This window comes from Bombyx mandarina, chromosome 03 (assembly GCF_030267445.1).
Source record: "Bombyx mandarina strain Sakado chromosome 03, ASM3026744v2".
Classification (NCBI taxonomy): Eukaryota; Metazoa; Arthropoda; class Insecta; order Lepidoptera; family Bombycidae; genus Bombyx; species Bombyx mandarina.
In genome coordinates, this window is record NC_143210.1 from 3,313,605 (window position 1) to 3,334,471 (window position 20,867).

Genomic DNA, 20,867 nt, shown 5'->3' on the forward strand with positions numbered 1-20,867 from the left:
GAACTACGGTATTTATTTTCATTTAAAAATTATTTCTCGGGTGCAACGTGTGTGGTGCCATGTAGTGTCGTAATTACGAAACGTCCGCGCGTCCTCCGGTTCGTATTCGAGCTTTCGCGCTTTTCCAAGGTGACCTTCAATAATCCGGATCGATAGAACGAGAACGAATAAAGTTTTCCGCGATGTCGCAACAGGTGCAAGATTATTATATTGCATATTTTTAGTATTTATTCTTATATATCTTTTAGTATATATATCTTATATTGTATTTATTTTTCACAGTATGTGTATATAAGTATATATTTTTATGTAAGTTTATTAAAATATAGCACCGTCCATGCTAGTTTGCGTATTCCCCTCCCTACAAGGTTGCCTGGAAGAGATCGCTTTCGGCGATAAGGCCGCCGTTTTATGTCACCGTCTATTATTTGTTTTATATACCTACTCTGTACATGTAGTGTTAAATAAGGAGTTATATTATTATTATTGTTATTTTGAAATTTTGGAACTTTGTTTTTTTTTTTAATTCCGTGAATATAACATGAAGGTTTCACAATGCACGGATGGATTGCACATATATTGCAAAGATCGCTTCGTTAGTTATGTTGTAAATAAACTTGATTATAATACTCCAGAGTTCGAGTTAGATTCCCTTCGAATGTCTGTTATCTATCTCGTCTTCGGATCTCCGTAAATTTTTCTTATAAAATAATCTTATATTGGTGTCGTGAGCTGTAAAACGTTGGTTTAGAAAAGTTTTATTACTTACAAAGATATACTCTTTACTAAGTACAATAATGTACACCAGGGGCTCCCAAACTTATTTTGTTTACAGCTCACTTGGAGAATAAATTATTTTTGGCGCCCCTATTTTTGTCACCTATTTAAAATCCACTATAGCGAGAGCTCAGTCGGTGTCTAAGGATCCTCCTAGATGAAATTACAAATCGCCTCCCAAGCATCTACACAACGCTCTTTTTTTTCTGGGTGTCTTACCGCCCCCGTTAGGACTGCAGCGCCTATCGCCCACTTTGGGAAAGGCTGATGTACACGAAAGGCTTAATCACGTAACTTAATTACAACTTTATAATTTCGCCTTCAATTAATGTTTGAATCAAGTCATAATCAATTTGAGCTTTATCCTCTCGTACATATTAGTTTTAATAACTCATTTCGTTTAAAATTTACTCTTCTATAAATTGCAATATAGTTCCCATCTTTATAATTCACAAAAATGAACCGTGAGGCTTTAGGTTTAGAGTGATGAATAAACCCCTTCCATGTTTGCAAAGCAAATACATTGGGTGTCAGATGTTCTCTTTACAAACTATTATAAGGAGCATTCACGATTTCTATAGGATTCGTTAGTGGTAGACAATACTGGCGTTCATAAGTGGGTGCGATTGTCTATCATCAAGTAGGTTGGAAACTCGTCAACATCACTACTGCGTTTGTATGTTTAAATTTACAAAACCTCGTTGGAAAACTTAGTTCGTGTTATGCACTTACATAAATAAAACAAAAAACGAACGCTAGCTATGGTAGGGCGTCTTGTGAGACCCCCCCGGTAGATACCACCAATCTATATATTTTAGCCGAGAAGCAGTAATAATAATAATAATAATGTCTTTGGAACGAAGTTCCTTACGGCAGACTTGGAGGGGATAGGGATTTAGCTGCGCGACCGAACTGAAAAAAATGTGATAGTAAAACCGTAAGAAAAAATCCGTGGAAAAAAAACCGTTAAATGAGACGTGCGCAGGCGCGACAGTCGTATACACAAGCGAGTAGTGTATAATACCTTTCTCTTTCTCCCTCTTTCTTTTCGTTCTCTCATCCCTTCTCTCTCTATTTTGTAATTACTTCTATTTCTATGTAATTTTATGTTGTCAAACAAAAATAAAGAGACATATTTTGTTATTTTAATTGATAATTTGAATTACGATTTTATTTTTATTTTACGTAATTTATTGGAACGAAGTTCCTTACGGCAGGCTTGGAGGGGATAGGGATTTTGCTGCGCGACCGAACTGAAAAAAATGTGATAGTAAAACCGTAAGAAAAAATCCGTGGAAAAAAGTGCGTGGAATAAAACCGTTAAATGAGACGTGCGCAGGCGCGACAGTCGCATACACAAGCGAGTAGTGTATAATAACTTTCTCTTTCTCCCTCTTTCTTTTCGTTCTCTCATCCCTTCTCTCTCTATTTTGTAATTATTTCTATTTCTATGTAATTTTATGTTGTCAAACAAAAATAAAGAGACATATTTTGTTATTTTAATTGATAATTAGAATTACGATTTTATTTTTATTTTACGTAATTTATTATTTCCTAAAATACTGAATTTCCTAAATACTTTCCTGTACTTAAATAAAAATAAAAACTAATCAGCAAAATTTAAGAGAAAAATCATGAAAACCAACATAAAATTGAGCACGATTTTTTTTTTGCAAATTGTGTCGATTCTACATTTGCCGAAGGAACTTCGTTCCTACCTGGTGTCCCACGACACCACATCTTTTATTTCCTAAAATACTGAATTTCCTAAATACTTTCCTGTACTTAAATAAAAACTAATCAGCAAAATTTAAGAGAAAAATCAAGAAAACCAACATAAAATTGAGCACGATTTTTTTTTGCAAATTGTGTCGATTCTACATTAGCCGAAGGAACTTCGTTTCTACCTGGTGTCCCACGACACCACATCTTTTTTTTTATTGCAAGTAACCATGACTCATATAAATCACAATGAATGGCTGTCGTAACATCCCATGGGAGATGGCACCACAGCGATCCATGTATACACAGTCCAGCCTGCTTGCGATCATGCTCAGGATACTGTTGGAGCTGGCCCTCACTCTGCTTACCAGAGATGCATACCTCTTACGCATGGTAGCGTAAAAACAATCTATGTGCGCGTCTGCAAACATCCCTGATGGCTACAAAAGCGGGGCAGCACCACCAGCACCCTAAACGTAATGCGTTCCGGTTTAAAGGGTGGGGCCCCCGTTGTACTGTAGAACTGACTTAGAATTCTTGTTTCAAGGTGCGTATTTATGTTATTGACGTCTATGGGTTTCGCACTCCCACAACACTAGTTCACTAGCCAAGTCGTCGTGGCCTAAAGGATAAGACGTCCGGTGCATTCGTATCTAACGATGCAACGGTGTTCGAATCCCGCAGGCGGGTATCAATTATTCTAATGAAATACGTACTTAACAAATGTTCACGATTGACTTTCGCGGTGAAGGATCGTGTAATAAAAATCAAACCCGCAAAATTATAATTTGCGTAATTACTGGTGATAGGACCTCTTGTGAGTTCGCACGGGTAGGTACCACCCCCCTGCCTATTTCTACCGTGAAGCAGTAATGCGTTTCGGTTTGAAGGGTGGAGCAGCCGTTGTAACCATACTGATACCTTAGAACTTATATCTCAAGGTGAGTGGCGCATTTACGTTGTAGATGTCTATGGGCTCCAGTTACCACATAACCCCAGGTGTGCTGTGAGCTCGTCCACCCATCTACGCAATAAGTAAACAATAAAAAAGCATACATATTTAAAGACGAGTATGTATAAATATACGTGACGTCTTTAAAAATGTGACTTTCAGACATTTGAAGACGTCGAATTCAATTGAAATTTAACATAGGTATGAAGAACCGAACCCGTTAATTTAATATGTACGTTTGTTTATATTCAAGTCATTCAGTAATTTTTCCAGATAATTAAACTGTTATTGAGTAATTTAAGTTCTTCAAAATTAAGAAAACAAATGTCTAAGAAATTAAAAAAACACTAGAATTTTTGCTTGCCGAACAAAAAAATTAAATATTTATTTATTTACTTAATATATAAAGCGTCGTGTTTACTTTCTGTTCCGGATATTACAACTGCTTTTAAAATGAGAATTATCTTATTACCAAAAAAAACTTGATTGTAAAAAAACATGGTGTGCTAATTATTATTTATTGTTTATTTCAAAATATTCAAGAGACCATTAATTGTTCAAAGTATGAGCGATCGTCACATTCATTTTTTTAAGGGATTTTATGACCTGGTAAATAAGACCTTTAAGTCACGTCTTATTTTAATTTATAATCTTATTTAATAAAAAATGATAATATGAAGTGAAATGAAGATGTTTAATTTGAGACATTAATCAACTGGGATGAAATTACATGAAATGAGATGATATAGAACGAAATATAATATCAGTAAAATGGTGGTCATTTACTGAGATTTTTTCAGTGGACTTTTTGGAGGATCCTGAGAAGTTACGTTCAGCGGATCTATTTCAATTTCCCCATTTGTGCACTTTCACAGATATTAAACAATTAATAAACCACCGTTATTACACATTTAAACCTGAAGAAGCACTAAATAGACAAAATAAATGAAATCACACAACTTCACTCCTCGCGTTCCCGCCAAAAACTTCTCGTCACATTCATAAACAGCTAAATTCAAACTACCTCCTCCAGACCCTAGAACTATGGAGGGTAGAGGTAACGAGAACCGTCTCTGTGTGTGAAAAAATGTCCGTTAAAATCTACTAATTAAGGGTGGCGCTACAGTAGCAACCGAGTAAATTTTAAAAAAAGGCGCTGAAAATTATTAGAATAAGATAGAGGAATAAAAAAGGACGAAAGAACTGTAAGCACTACAAAATCACAAAAAGTATTTTATTTAAAGCTGATCAGAAAATGCAATCGATGTCTCCACGTTTTACCACAGCAATAATTTTAGGTTATATTGACGAAATTAGTTTGGACTACGTGAAACTTTGGACTATGTGAGGTCTTGTATATTACACTGTCACTAACTACTCTAGTCATTAAATATACTAAATTTCCTAACTCAGCATACTTCACTCAGTTAACAACTGCTCAATTCATATCATATCCTGTGCCTATGCTAGCGCCATTCTGGAGGTTTTTTGAGCTGTTATTCAGTGCTGAAAGTGGAACACTTCAAGCTTCTCCCAAATGAAACGGTTCTCCTTACCTCTACCCTCCATACCTAGAACACAAGTGCCATTCTGACAGCAAAAGTGTAGTACACTATTAGGCCCATAAGCTACCAAAAGGTATAAATCTGGGTACTCTCGGAAATATTATTTAATAGATTTTTTGAGTTTTAAGTTAGATCATAAGACAATTTTTGAGTTACTTTAAAGTGCAAACCAAAAATAATTTTATTAAGATTTTGAGCTTCACAGAAGTAACCACAGAGTACCTACCTACTTTGTATTTTGCGCCGTGCCAATGTGACAAGTGATAGATTTAGGCAAAAGTATAAAATGTCAAATGTCTATGTTGAAAGGAATGGTAAAATCAAGGTCAAAGTCAAATCTAATTGACTTCCTTTTTTGTTTGTTTAATGAAATAAAACCAAAATCCTTGAAACGTTACATTAGAGAATCTTAACAAAACTTGAATTAAAATTTCAAGTGCAAACATTCGAGAAATGTTATCATCCAAGTTCAGACGGAACAGTGGAGAACAAGAAATGTATTATTATCAAAGAGTAAAGTAATAAATGAGCTACACTCTACCAAGAAGTCTTCAGTGGTCGACGCATAATTAAACGAAGCGGCCGCTCGCTCAAACTTAGACTCGTCAACGTACGAAGAAAGTTTGTTTCCGTAACACTAGGGTGAAAGTCGACACATAACGCATACCATCGTAGACTGTCCACATATTCAGAAAATAATTTATGGCTCATGCATCACCAGTTTTCCGGCGGCATAACTGTTTTACATCTATGTTCTGGTTCTATAGTTTTAAAAGTGTATCAATAAGTGGAAATGGCTTTAAAAATGGAACAAAAGAATGATCTTGATTTTATTCTGAAAAGCTTACTGGCTGGAGGTATGTTATCTTTAATTATATAATTTAAATAAAACAACAAACAATTTACTATGTCTTCTTTAAGTACCATGCAACTAAAACATAAAATAATGGTGTGCAAACATTGTGTCAATGTAAACTGTTTATGAAATTTAAAATGGATACATACCTTAAATTAATGCAAAGAATATACTATAAAATTATAAATTGATTAACTGACCTACTTTCAATCTTAAAAATTACTTAAAATAAAAATATAACTTCAACAAAAAAACTAAATGTTTAGGCAAATACTAAAAATTGAATATGTAAAATCAATCATCAATAAATCAACGCTTAATTTTTCTCCACCATTTCCTGTTAAGAAAAACATTGAAAATATCAAATTTAAAGTCCATAGTAACATTTAAAAATAAAAATAAAAAGCTACCAATGGAAGAGGGTATTGTTAGCCTAGACAGTTCAGAAAGATTATCCTGTTTATTCCTACCACAATTGAGTAGTGTTATTTGGTTTGATGGGTTGGTTGGATGGCCATTAAACAATTGAGACTAACTTGATGTCGCATACTGGGCGACAGTTTTGCTGAAATATCTATGGGCTTTGATAACCACTTAATATAGATGGGCTTTGAAAACATTTAGGGTTTAATATTGAAATATAATGCTTTTGATGAAGTTTAGGATTAAAATTATAATTATGTATTAAATTTGAAAATTAGAAATACTTAAGCAAGTAAGAAATTCATATTAGAGAACTACAATGGATCAAAAATATTTTGACAATTTTTTATTATGAATTTATTTTTGTTTGTGATATATCTTATGTCTGTCAGTCTTAAAAGTGTCTCAATGCCTTTAAAATTTTACCACCTAATTTTAATTATTCTATTTTGAATTAGGTGTAGCAGGAATGTGCGCAAAGACCACAGTAGCTCCTTTAGATAGAATCAAGATTCTTCTTCAAGCCCAGTCATCACACTACAAACATCATGGTGTGTTTGGAGGTTTAACTGCTATAGTGAAACAGGAGTCTTTGTTGGCATTATACAAAGGAAATGGTGCTCAGATGGTCAGGATATTTCCATATGCGGCAACTCAATTCACAAGTTTTGAAATTTACAAAAAGGTATGTAATTATTAAAAATATACATACATTATAAATTATACATTATAACTTATGGCACATGTTTTTATGCATAAAATAAAAACAAGATACTTAGTCTCAATTATAATATTATAATAATGCTAATACACTGTGATATCTGATGAACAAACCCTTGCACTTAGTATTCTGGGCATAATAAAGAATTTATTTATTTATTGTTTATATATTTGTACACATTGCTGGATTTAATGTCTTAGGGCTTAGGCATTATCTATAAGTCAAGCAATCGTAATGCAGAAAAGTAAGGGAAGGTGCATTAATACGTAATTTGCACCCATCAACATATACAAATACATACATAATAAACATAAATAAATGAAAATAACCTGAACCAAGTTAAAAATTATTATGCCGAATAAAATAATTAAAAGTAAGAATTGCTTTTAGTATGCAGAATCCTAATGTTTTAATATCAAATTTGAATTAAACAAAAGCCCTTGTCGTCTTCCATCTATAATTCTGTGGACTGGATTACCCTATTTGACACACGTCATTTCGGATCCTCCCGATCCACTAACGGTGCTTTTAGGCACCCGTCATCGTTCTCGTTAAGCCCTTCGCAAGCGACGGGCGAGTAAATTAATCCACAGACGCAGCCCACTGAGTTTCTCACCGGATCTTCTCAGTGGGTCGCGTTTCCGATCCGGTGGTAGATTCTGCGAATCTTTTATTGCTTAGTTCACGGACTCACCATCGACCTAGTGTTCAGTTGCTAGCGGAACCCATAGACAAACTCCCAAGTGTGTTGTATTGTAAAAGCTATCACACTCGCACAACGCTTTCAAATGGGTTAGCTATTATACAGTACAACAGATATTTCGACCTCCCGAAATTTTTAGGCTAAATACGGTAACCCCAAATTCATTGTAAAATAGTTCAATCGCCAAAATCGTATCACCTTGGAATCACATACGATTCCAAAGAACTGCTAAAACACCAACAGTATACCGTCGTAACAGGATATATGAGTCGTCTATTATCAAAGGTGGCAATCTGTGCATTTGGACAAAAAAATGTTATTGATATGTCAATACAGATTGATTTGAATATAATCGTCTCCTTCAAAGAATACGGTTCAAAACCTGCATTAAATAAAGGTTAATACTTAACCTGTTATTTATCTAAGATGTCGTTCAGAAGAGTTTTGTGACTGCCAATGGAATACAAAGTCAATAATTCGTTTTTCTGATTTACCAATAATTGTCCAAAAGTCACATTGCCGGCTTTGATAATAGTCGACTCATATAATATACGAGAATTTTAAAAATAACTCAATAAATAAACGTAAAACGCAATGTAAATATTTGCACAATTGGAATTCTGCGCTATGTAAATACAAAACTATATTAAACACACTTACTTTAGAAACAGATAGATAATTACTTCCCTGTATAATCAGTTGATGAACATGAAACCAGAAGTAGGATTGATGCCCAAAACGCGTCATTACAGATCCTCCCGATCCATTAACGGTGCTTTTAGGTACCACTAGCACCGGTCACCGTCCTCGTCGAACCCGTCACTTGCGACGAAGGGCTCGACGAGCGAATTAACCCATAGACACAGCCCACTGAGTTTCTCGCCGGATCTTCTCAGTGGTTCGCGTTTCCGATCCGGTGGTAGATTCTGCGAAGCACGGCTCTTACTAGGGTTCGTGTTAGCAACGTCGTCAGGTTTGAGCCCCGTGAGCTCACCTACTTACTAGCTAAGGTTACGCTGAAATAGCCTCAAGGCTATTAGCTTAGGTAGGAAAAAAAAAGGATTGAATCGAAACACGCTCCACCATTAACCAAAACAAATATACATATATCTGCTTTATATCTCACCGTTGTTTCTTAATACACGAAGATTAGAATTGACGCTAGGTACAAATGGTTTTTATGAATAATCTAAATAGGAATACATATCCTTGACCTTTCGTCGCGGATCCTTATGATCAGGTCTCAATACTGTTCGAAGCACTAGCGGCAACCAAAGTACTTGGCATCAGCTTGCTGAGTTTCTCGCAGGTAGGTAAACTCGAGATACAGCTGCCCTTTAGTTGTTTGGCCTCCTCTGAGGACGTTTGAGCATTTGTTAGCGAACACTTCCTTCATCCTAAAAAACAATTAGAAATTATGTTACTAGGTATAAATCCTTATTAAATGCTATCATAAAAACTCGAATTATCATTTTAGAGTAATCTTAACCCATTTTCTTCATTGTTTACATAACGACACATGTCCGTTAGTATCTACTGGTCGTAGATGCGTTTCTCTTGTTAATTCATAAAGGTTCGCTTTCGTTTGAGACCCAGCCTTGTGACGTCAGCAGGGTACGCCACGAGGTCGCTGACCGTAAACTGGCACACTTGAAGCGATGCGCTGCGCATCATACGTCACCTACAAGGCACGATATAGCCATCGTTCAAAACACCTATAAAAGAATCCGATATTACAATTTTTTTCAAAATTTTACATTATTGTAAAACAGATCAGTTCAATTCAATTGTAACAGATTATGTTTATAAAGATTAGCTAGGCTATCAGAGCGAAAAGATAATTAATTACAAAACTCTAATCTTTTCATAGGGATACAGATAAAACAGTTTACTTTAGGCGTCTGTTCCGCATTCTGGTTATAAACAGTCGCATTAGCTACTGCAATATGTTGTCTTTTTTTTTTATTATATTTTTTTTATTAGTCATGCACAAAACGGATTTTTCTTAAGCGGAATCATGACGTATATTAAGTATGTCAAATGATTGATCGTTTACGAGAACTTGTAATGACGCCGCTAACATTTATAACGGCATTATTGGGCACCTTTCTACTTTTCTGGATCTAAACGAGTCATATAAGGAATTGTCGGAGTGATTTGACATATCTTTGTTTGGATTTTGGCAATCTGCGAATATTCCCATGCGTTTCTGCCAATCTCGTCTGTAGTTTTATTGGTCCTTTCGTTAATAGTATTGGAAGACGACACAGGCTGATCGATGGTCCAAATGTTGTTCGGAGCTTGTGTGTGAAAGTTAATTTTGAAAATGTCCCTAACACGATTCAAGGATTTGTCATATTACATTCTATGACAGCAACGAATATAAATATCATTGATTGGACTATCAAGGTAGTTAATGTAAAGCTTAGTAGATTTTACTGATGTGTTAAATCATTTTGTGGGAGTTGGCGCTTATTTACATCTTTACATAGTTCTACCACTCGCCGGAGTGAATTTCGGCAGTTTTACCTCTAACACTCTTTGCTGTGAGCTCGTCCACCCATCTAAGCAATAAAAAAAAACTTCAGTCGTTTCGCGTAGTGTCAGAATATAATAAAAGAACTGAAACAGAGGTGTTCAACTAAGATTTTTGTGAGCGTCTTTTGAATAAAACAGTGTTGTAGAAAGTCTAAAGAAAAAAGTCATGTCTGGGTGAGGACGCGAATTGGAAAACGCAGTGCAGGATACCCTCAGGCTCGGTGGAGTGATTATCTGTGCAGGGTGGCTGGCAGGAGCTGTATGAGAAAAGCCGAGAATCGAGAGCTCAGTGGCGAGCAATTGGAGAGTCCTACGTCCAGTAGTGGACTACTATAGGCTGATGATGATGTAGAAAGAGGTGTTTTTTTTTAAAAAGTCTGACACCAGCCGCCTCCTAACAGCACGTAACTTCAACCTCATATGTTTATTTTTTGTTTGTTTATTGTTAATTGCTCAGATGGGTGGACGAGCTCACAGGCCACCTTGTGTTAAGTGGTTACCGGAGCCCATAGACATTTATAACGTAAATGCGCCACCCACCTTGAGATGTCAGTTCTAAGGTCTCAGTATAGTTACAACGGCTGCCCCGCCCTTTAAAAAAGAAACGCATTACTGCTTCACGGCAGAAATAGGCGGGGTGGTGGTACCTACTCGTGCGGACTCACAAGAGGTCCTACCACCAGTATTTCATGTTTCATGTTTCAGTATTTAAGCGGCCTCCACATCCCTCTAGTGCAGCACGGCGATAAGTTCGTGGCGGGCGCCGGCGCAGGAGTGACGGCCGTCACCCTCACGTACCCTTTAGACACGATCCGGGCGAGACTAGCCTTCCAGATCACGGGAGAACACAGATACACTGGTATCGTGCACGCCGCTCTCACCATGTTTCGGAACGTGAGTATGAGCGTGTAATGTGTATGTAATGTGTATGAGCGTGTTTAATACAAGAGTTCTTTTTTTTTTTAGATGGGTAGACGAGCTCACAGCCCACCTGGTGTGAAGTGGTTACTCGAGCCCATAGACATCTACGACGTAAATGCCGCCACCCACCTTGAGATATAAGCTCTAAGGTATCAAGTATAGTTAACGGCTGCCCTGCTACCCGCGCGGACTCACAAAAGGTCCAACTTCTGTTTAATACAAAAGTTCTCATAAATCATTACCTAATCTAGCCGGAATTTTTATCTAAGCAAAAAAATATGTGCTATAACAATATTTATATACAAATCTAAGTACCATATTAAATGTTATATATTCGAAGAGCACGCAAGTCAATAAACCCACGACTATGAAACACGGTCTGCATTAGTAACGTAAAGTAACTAAAGTTAACTAAATTTTTTATGGAGTTGGAACAGTTGCCCTAACTTTACCGCTAGGGGCGCTGTTCCAACTCAATACAAATTTGAGTTAACTTTTACGCGATCGAGAAGTTAAAAAAGCTCGCACTAAGCTCACTGAGCTCTTTAAATAGTTAGTGAGTGTGTTTACGACCACGAAAGAAGAAGCTGAATGCCATTCATGTTCAACATTATACTACAAATTGAACATTGACTACAAATAAGATTTAATACTAACTGTACAGTAAAGCTGAAAGTCCATTTGGTGTTAAATAGTCACCGGAGTCCATAAGTACCACAATGCGGATGTCAGACCCACCACATTTGAGAGATGAATAAAAGAAGTATCAATTTTATTACATTACAGTTACTCCTCTTCCCTCTTCGTCCCGGAATGCTTGATTTGTGGTAGTAATGGGCAGATACCTACCGTGCACGCTCACAAATTCCCCTTCGACACCAGTGAAAACTCCTTAGGCGACTAATAAAATAACAAACAATTGATTTAAAATGAATATAATTTTCTATATTTTAGAACACCCTTTATATAGAGTTTTGTTTTAAAGTGAACCAGTTGAAATAAGAGTCGAAATACTAAGTTGCGTATTGTAGAATCATAAAGAGGGTAATTTCATAATAATTTTTAAATGTAATTCAATTTAGTTCTATAGTACACTACACCTATCTAACTATCGTGTATACCCTAAACGATAGTTATTCAATTATTTACTTGATTAGTTGAGAAGGAAGCCATGGGTAGTAGTTTATGTAAAACCTTCATGCTTCCACCTTCAGGAGGGCGGTATGCGAGCTCTGTACCGCGGCTTCGTCCCGACCATGGTGGGGATGGTGCCCTACGCCGGCTTCAGCTTCTACTGCTTCGAGTCCCTCAAGTACGTCTGCATGAAGTACCTCCCGACCCAGCTCTGCAGGAAATGCGATCGCAATACCGGTAAAGCCATTTAATTTTTAATATTTAATTTGTAGCGAGCTTGAGTGCGGCCCTACGCTCAGTACGGACCTGCGCTGGAGCATCGCACTATATATAATATTCGACGGTACTTGCAAAATGGCCCAAAACACGTCATTTCGTATCCTCCCGATCCACTAACTGCTTTTAGGTATCACAAGCACTGGCCACCATCCTCGTCGAACCCGTCGCTTGCAACGAAGGGCTGAAGGGCTCGACGAGCGAATTAACCAATAGACACAGCCCATTGAGTTTCCTGCCGGATCTTCTCAGTAGGTCGCGTTTCCGATCCGGTGGTAGATTCTGCGAAGCATGGCTCTTGCTAGGGTTCGTGTTAGCAGCTTCGCCAGGTTTGGGCTCACCTACTCACCTGGTTGCGCTGATATGGTTTCTCAAGACTATCAGCTTAGGTAGGGAAAAAAAGTGAGTTCTGTAATTGTGTTACATTGCGTGCTAATAAAATTAAATAATGTAATATTTAAATAACACCCACAAAAACAATTATTTTGTCGTGTGAAATGCCGCTACCATCTATCTTTGTTGTGGGGAGGATTGATTACAATTTAGTGATGCTCGGAGTGACCTGTCCTCAAAGGGCGAGCTGGACGTTAAGTCACCTACTAGTTAAGGTTACGCTGAAATAGCCTCTAAAGGCTATCAGCTTAGGTAGGAAAAAAAAATCACAAAATGTATTCATTCGGTTGAGTTCAAGACAGACATACCCTGGGTGCTCCGCTATTAACATTTGTATTTGACCGCTCTCTAATTAAATATGAAATTTTAATTGGTGGTATCATTTCACTGCAACAAAACCACAAATTAATTAGATTTGCGAATTTTCGTGTATGCTAGATATTAAGAAAAATAAACTGTAGTCCTTAATGAAATTGAGACAGTTCTTTTTACTAGTTGTAGAACCACCGTCTTTGTCACCTATTTGTGTCGTGTAACAGTAATGCGTTTCGGTTTGAAGTGTAGAGCAGCTGCTGTACTGTAAAAACTGAGACCTTTGAGAACTCTTGTCTCAAGGTGCATGGTTTTGCCATAGTGCCATCAATGTGTGAGAGGGGGCGCACGAATCATTTAATTTAGTTCGTGTTTTTTTTTTTCAAACATTTAAGCGACCGTCAGACGCATTATGTTCATTTATTGTACAAACTTTAATGTTTCCTTATGTCAACGATTATTTAAGACGATATCCAAGAGAATTCATGACTAAGCTACTAAATGTACGAGTGACTACTGTACTACTGTCGCACAAAACATTCTGACTCGAGGAGCTCCTTGTAATAATAATAATATAATAACAATATAACTCTTTATTTAACATCACATGTACAAAGTAAGCACATAAAACAAATAATAGACGGTAAAATAAATTGGCGGCTTTATCGCTGAAAGCGATCTCTTCCAGGCAACCTTGCAGGCAGAGGAATAAGCAAGCTAGCATGGACGGTGCTACATCTTAATACACTTACATAGAAATATATACTTATATACACATGTGAAAAATAAATACAATATAACATAGACTTAATACGATTAAATACAAATAAATATTAAAAATATGCAAGTAAATACAAAATAAGCAGCAACTTGTACAGTTATATGTAATTATCGATGTACGCTTGAAATATAATTTATTGGAAAAGTGAGTGTTAATTACTGCCACTATGGAATGCAATGATAATGCTGAAGAGTCATCATTTTAAAAACACCATGGAACTATCTTGTTTCGTCATGTTCTGAAAATAAAAGATAAACGTTTGTAGGCGGGCTGGTGCTGACGGTGCCGGGTAAGCTGGTGTGCGGCGGGCTGGCGGGCGCGGTGGCGCAGTCCGTGTCGTACCCGCTCGACGTCACGCGCCGCCGCATGCAGCTCGCCTGCATGACGCCCGCCACGGAAAAGTTTGGGTATGTACTCGTGATTCGAACGCTCACCAATATCTGTTATTGTAGTGAAACTTCTTTGGAATCGTTGGGTGTGATTTCAAACTCGATGAAACGAAATGAAACGAAACGAAAATTAGTGCGCCGCGATTGGCTTGCCGAAGCGAACAATTCCTGAATCGCGGCGACGAGATGTTACACATTTGATAGACGTTCTCGTATTTCTCTTGCTAAATCATACTTACCTGGCGTAGGATTACCGTCATTACGCAGGCGGTTCCCCCAGGGTGAGGCACTCAATTGCACTGCGGAGTGGTTGCCCTTACGATTATATTTATTATTTATAAGATTCACTTCTACCGAGTGTGACTTGTGCACACACACACATTTTTTTTTTTATTGCTTAGATGGGTGGGCGAACTCACAGCTCACCTGGTGTTAAATGGTTACTGGAACCTAAAACGTAAATGCGCCATCCACTTTGAGATATAAGTTCTAAGATCTCAGGTATAGTTACAACGTATTACTGCTTCACGGCAGAAATAGACAGGGCGGTGGTACGGCGGTACCACCGCCCGCCGCGGTACCCGTGCGGACTCACAAGAGGTCCACCAGTAAGTTTATTTGGGAAACCTCCTCGTTGCGTCGTATTCCTCACTGCTGAGTATCGTGACCACCCTTTTATATCACCTTCGCACGCACTATCTTTCTCCGTCTGTTCTTGTCTCTGGCGGTGTGGAGAGTTTATGAAATCAAGACCAGTGCGGATCTGATCGGACCAACGTATTGGGTTGCGCCCTCGAGGTCTTTTTCTATCCACCTTGCCGGTCACGATGAGCCTCTCTAGATTGCTACAATGCTGGAAACCAGCAGTACAACACAAATATATAAATATACTAAAAATAAACACAACCAATACCAAACCAGTTTCCACCATCAACATCACACATGAATAAACAGCGAACAAAGAAAAAAGGAAATTAATGAATTAAAGTTTACATAGAAAACAATACAATATAGATATTATATAGATAATATTATAATTTTTACTGGTGGTAGGACCTCTTGTGAGCCCGCGCGTGTAGGTACCACCACCCTGCCTATTTCTGGCGTGAAGCAGTGATGCTTTTCGGTTTGAAGGGTGGGGCAGCCGTTGTAACTATACTGAGACCTTAGAACTGATATCTCAAGGTGGGTGGCGCATTTACGTCGTAGATGTCTATGGGCTCCAGTAACCACTTAACACAAGTTGGGCTGTGAGCTCATCTACCCATTTAAGAATTAAAAAATAAAAAAAAGAACCGCCTCTATTTTTATGTGTAAATACATATTATTATGTAATGTCCAAAATAACGTAGGTATATAATTAAAATAATATTATGTAAATCGCTTCATAAAACTAGTTAGTCTCGCCTACGATTTTCGAGGTATAGTAATTACAATTATAATATTTCTTATTTATAAAGTAAACTATGGTATCTTAATACTTAAAAGATATTTAATTTATAAAAATATTACCCGTAGTAGTACCTAAAATACTTAAATTGTGTATAATATATTATTATTATTATCTTTGCTCCGGTCGCTGAAAGAATATGCTTCTGACAGGTCCAAATCGATTTCTGAGAAGACTTGGGTCGAAAATAACAATTGCAAGGTGTGTGGCGCATTTACGCTGTAGATGTCTATGGGCTCCAGTAACCACTTAACACCAGGTGGGCTGTGAGCTCGTCCACACATCTAAGCAATAAAAAAAAAACTGTTTGTCCAACTAACGAATCTTTATTGTTGAAAAATAAATTATTGTATGAATTTGGGCTAAAAGTTTACGTAAAATTTGGTGTTGATACTGTTATATTCTCTTGGCGGACGGACTATAGTTTACCCGTTTCAGCACTAACAAAATGTACATACTATTATTATGTAATGGTGACTAACAGTGAAATTTTTTATTGCATGTTATTTGGCACGTGGTGTTGGCAACATTGCACAGGAGGTTCGTTCTATTGTTACTTGTTTAATATATTATTATATTTATTTTTATATGTATATTAAAATATTTCATATTTTTATATGTATATTAAAATATTTCACGTCAGTCTTCGTTTAAAAATGGTTCATGATAATTCACAAAAACTATTTTACTTTAACACTACAGCTCTACTCAATATTTATAATCATAATCAGTGAGGATTGTTTTCATCTCTGTCATTCTATCCCTACCCCGTTCTGAAAATATAAACTAAAATATTATAGTATCTGAATTCATTTTAAAAACTCGATTTATTACAAAATAAAGAGCGGACGGTTAGCGCATGGACATGTGATGCGTAGAGAGAAGATGCATGTGACTACGAGATGTATGGAAATGGTAGTGCAAGGTAGAGGGGGAAGAGGTCGACCGAAGAAGATAGGGATGGAGAGAGTGACGATATGAGAGAGAGAGAGGAGTGAGTGTTGAGATGACGGCTGATAGAAGAGAATGGAAGAAAAAAATTTGCTGCGCTGACCCCATCTAATGGGATAAGGTGGAGAAAATGAAATATTATTTACAAAATGATAATAATAAAAAAATTAAGTTATTAACTTGTGGACTAACGATCCCACAGTTTTTTTTAAAATTACTTTTATGAAATTCATTTTATGGCCAATTTCCGAGTATCCCGGGCGTTCTCGAGCATAACCGTTGGATGTCGCCAACGGTTACGCTCGTGACATTTACAAAACCATCAAAATGCTGTCTAACTTTATGCAAATTGCTCCTAATGGGACAATTTTCAAAATGGACCTGCAATTGTGGGTTGATTAGTCGAACTGAGTGCAGTTACGAGGTCAGTTAATGTTGAAAACGATATGACAAAGCCCATTTTAGCTAAAAAAAAATTATTTTTATTGCTTAGATGGGTGGACGAGCCCACAGCCCACCTGGTGTTAAGTGGTTCCTGGAGCCCATAGACATCTACAACGTAAATGCGCCACCCACCTTGAGATATAAGTTACAACGGCTGCCCCAACCTTCAAACCGAAACGCATTACTGCTTCACGGTAGAAATAGGCAGGGTGGTGGTACCTATCCGCGCGGACTCACAAGAGGTCGTACCATCAGTTGGAAATCATCAGTCTTCACGTTACCTTGGACCCTAATATGTTCAGGTACCTCGAGTAGATTTATTAAGGGTCCATATGCACTCCAGTAGCAATTCGGAATTTGTTTCATAAGCTTTAGCGATGAGACATACTTGCAAAATTGAATACCAGGGCTTCTAAGTACGTGTACGGAAAAATACCAGGGTGAAAAACCAAGTTTAAAAAATACTTGAAAGTATTTTTTAGTATCAAAGATTATAAAAGTCATCATCATTCTCCTGTCCTTCCCTAAGTCACCTGGGGTCGGCGCAACATGTTTTCTCCTTCTATACTCCTCTGGTATATGATACCATTTCTTCGCTCACTCCCCTCTTACTCATATCGTCTTTCACGCAATCCATCCATTTCTTCTTAAATACCTCTTTCTCTACCAGTAATGCTACCGATCCGAATGTCCATGACCTCGGAAGCCATAATATAGGTTACACATGCTACACACAAACATATTATAATTAATATAAATTTTTTACAGTACGGGCATGTTCCAAACTTTGAGCCTCATATACCGTGAGAACGGTGTGGTGAAAGGCTTGTATAGAGGCATGAGCATCAACTATATACGAGCGATACCGATGGTCGCGACCTCCTTCTCCACCTATGAGCTGATGAAGCAACTCCTACAGCTCGACACTGGTATGAAAGTTTGATAACTAAAAATTAAAAAAAAAATATGTTTTTAGTTTTCAATTCTAAGACGCTTTTTCTTTGTAAGACAAAAAAAATAAAACTCCTTTTTGTTTTTTTTTCTATTTTTTTTTAAGAATTATATGACAAAATTTAATATCGATGTTTTTAAATTATTCAATGTTTGTTACTATATATATTGGTATCATACATACAAAATTTGACTGTCATATTAAAAAAACCCATGGTTTAGGGATTATGAAGGGTACACTTTAGTATTTTTTATTGTATGTTTCTTTCAATAATTTGGATTATTAATTTAGACATACTCAGGCAAATGTATCAATATTAAAAGTAAATATTAAATTAAACTTTAAAAGGTCAGTGATTCTTTGTATTAGATTATTTATAACGGGTATTGTGTTTACTTTGATACTTGATAATATTTTAATTATTGATTAAGTTTAATGTGAAAGAGTTAAATATGAGGTGAGATTGTTAAAATAAAAATAAAATTTGCATTAGAGTACTGATGTATCTGCAAATTTTGCATTGTATATATAGTGTTTTAATTCAAATAAATAACACAAAAACGAATTTAACAAATATATATTTCTACAAATGACTAATGGTACTTACTAACGTTTAATATATGTCATAAATATATTATGTCTTGATGCTATAAGTAATGTTTCGGTTGTGGTTTGGTGTATTAAAAATGTACCAAAAATGGTTTTATTCTGTGTTAAATAAATACTCAGAGTATTTTCCAATTGTTAGTTGTGTATGGAGTTACAAAGATTTGTCAGTTTGTGGGTTGCTCGTTAGACCGAGAGTCCTCATGTTATTGTCTGGGTTAGCCCTAACAGCATCCTGAAGGCATTAACAGACCGTTATGACTGTCGGTACATGAACCATTGTACCATGGTTCACTTGCGGACTAAACAATAATAATAATAATAATGGTTGGTTCGAAGTAGGTATCAGTGGAATGGAATATTTGAAATGTATTCAACTGATAACTACTTTTAATAAATGTATCTTTTTTATTTGATTGGTTTTGTTAATTTTAAGTATGTTTCAATGATACTATGTACACATATGGACTTATTGTTGTCTGAAATAAAATAAATCATTCATTCATTCATTCATTCATTGTTTGCATATTGCAAGGTTTTCCTTGAACACACCATTTAAATTTGTGCTGGATTTGTTCTAATCAGTGATATATACAGGCAGGCTACACTAGTCATTATTTCTTGCTATATTTGTGTTGCTATATTAAAAAAAAAGCGTTGAGAGGCAAATGAAACTGAAACAAGTTGTGAGTTGTGATCCACAAATAAAAATTCGAAAAAATTTACCAATTTCTTTTAACTAAAACTAGGCCTATTTGTGATTTGATGTTTCAAGTTTAAAATCTTAAAAATAGATGATTGAAAAAACATGTTGAAATATAATAATACATTTTGGAAATAATATTCAAAAAAGTTGTCACTGGAAATTTTTAAGCATTCAAATAGAAAGTAGTATAATAATGAGTTATTTGTTAACAATAAACAAACAACTATTCAATGAACAAATTTGATACCAGGGTATACCCAGGATCCCTATCCTATAGGATCCAGTGAGTTAAGAAATGTGAGGGCAATTATTTTTTTTCATTTCAGTCAAATTATACATTGGTAATCATTTCCGCAAATCTCAATAGTAACAATTGATATCATTTCTCCAAAAAAAAAGGATTCCTACAAACAAACTATAGGAGTAGTTTAATTCAGACCATATCGTGGCCTTTTCAAAGTTGAATTTGTTATTATAATTTTCGTACTTAAAACAACCAGTATTCTCTAAATACTCTTACGCCTTCTAGCCAATATCTAGTTGTAAGAAATTGTAGATTATTTAAAGGTTTTTGTTAGACAAATATTTTTTTACTGTTAGTTTTTGGTATTAAAATAAACGAAAGGCTATAAAAACTTCATTCCAGTAGCACTTCGCTGTCGCATTTTTTTTTTCAATTTCAATAGTATTTTTTTATATATTTTTTGCAATGTTTATATTATTTGGAAATAACTATATGTTTTGTGTTGCTTAAAGAGAACGTATACTTTGATAAACTTACGTCACGTTTTTAAATTATTATTATTAATTTCGTATTGATAAAAATTTAAACTTTATTCAGTCCTTTCGCTCATTATTGCGTGATCAAGTAACAAAGATCAAACTTACAAATTTTCAGATTTATAATATTATTAAAAATACATTGGTGTATAATTTTTAGGCAAGGTTAATATTAGGATAATTATGATCATATAAATCTTTTATTTAGGTACATATAAAATGGTTTATTCTACTTTCTGTACATTGGAAAATTGTAAAGAATAGGAACGAACAGAGAGACAGGCAGATAATAATTTTAGTATTAGATTATTACATATATTGTATATTTTTTATATAGAATGAATGTTATAAATTGATATAAATATATAAATGAATAGTAACGGTTCGTTGTATTGTATCCACCAAAGATACAGAAACGTGGTTTTGTTATTATATTACACGCGTGTACATAAATAAATGAGTATTTGTATATTAACTGTGTTTCATTGAAAATCAAAATAGGGTTGTACAAAAAA

At 35.8% G+C, this 20,867-nt stretch overlaps 2 protein-coding genes and 1 long non-coding RNA gene across 4 annotated transcripts in view; 2 read left to right on the forward strand and 1 right to left on the reverse strand.

Moving 5' to 3' along the window:
* Positions 1-20,867, forward strand: part of LOC149503248 (activity-regulated cytoskeleton associated protein 2-like) — a 78,836-nt gene that overhangs the window by 43,530 nt on the left and 14,439 nt on the right. The window lies entirely within an intron of this gene.
* Positions 26-20,823, forward strand: LOC114251943 (mitochondrial coenzyme A transporter SLC25A16). Of its 2 annotated transcripts, none has more exons than XM_089736952.1 (6): positions 26-194; positions 6,754-6,980; positions 10,963-11,151; positions 12,393-12,549; positions 14,340-14,481; positions 18,077-20,823. In XM_089736952.1, exons 2-6 carry the CDS (start codon positions 6,765-6,767, stop codon positions 18,249-18,251), a joined length of 879 nt encoding a protein of 292 aa, XP_089593078.1. In that variant the 5' UTR covers positions 26-194; positions 6,754-6,764; the 3' UTR covers positions 18,252-20,823. The 2 variants fall into 2 exon arrangements, with proteins under 2 accessions (XP_089593078.1, XP_028042195.2); XM_028186394.2 differs by lacking the exon at positions 26-194 and adding an exon at positions 5,310-5,873.
* On the reverse strand, positions 8,767-9,672 carry LOC149503249 (uncharacterized). Its single transcript, XR_016325078.1, has 2 exons — positions 9,209-9,672; positions 8,767-9,116 (listed from the first exon to the last, which is right to left on the reverse strand). It is a non-coding gene; the product is annotated as an uncharacterized LOC149503249 (long non-coding RNA).

Coding starts and splice junctions, on each gene's coding strand:
- LOC114251943 (XM_028186394.2), top strand. CDS start 5,810: ATGGCTTTAAAAATGGAACAAAAGAATGATCTTGATTTTATTCTGAAA. Junction 6,981..10,962: donor GTTTTGAAATTTACAAAAAG/GTATGTAATTAT, acceptor TTCATGTTTCAG/TATTTAAGCGGCCTCCACAT. Junction 14,482..18,076: donor CCCGCCACGGAAAAGTTTGG/GTATGTACTCGT, acceptor AATTTTTTACAG/TACGGGCATGTTCCAAACTT.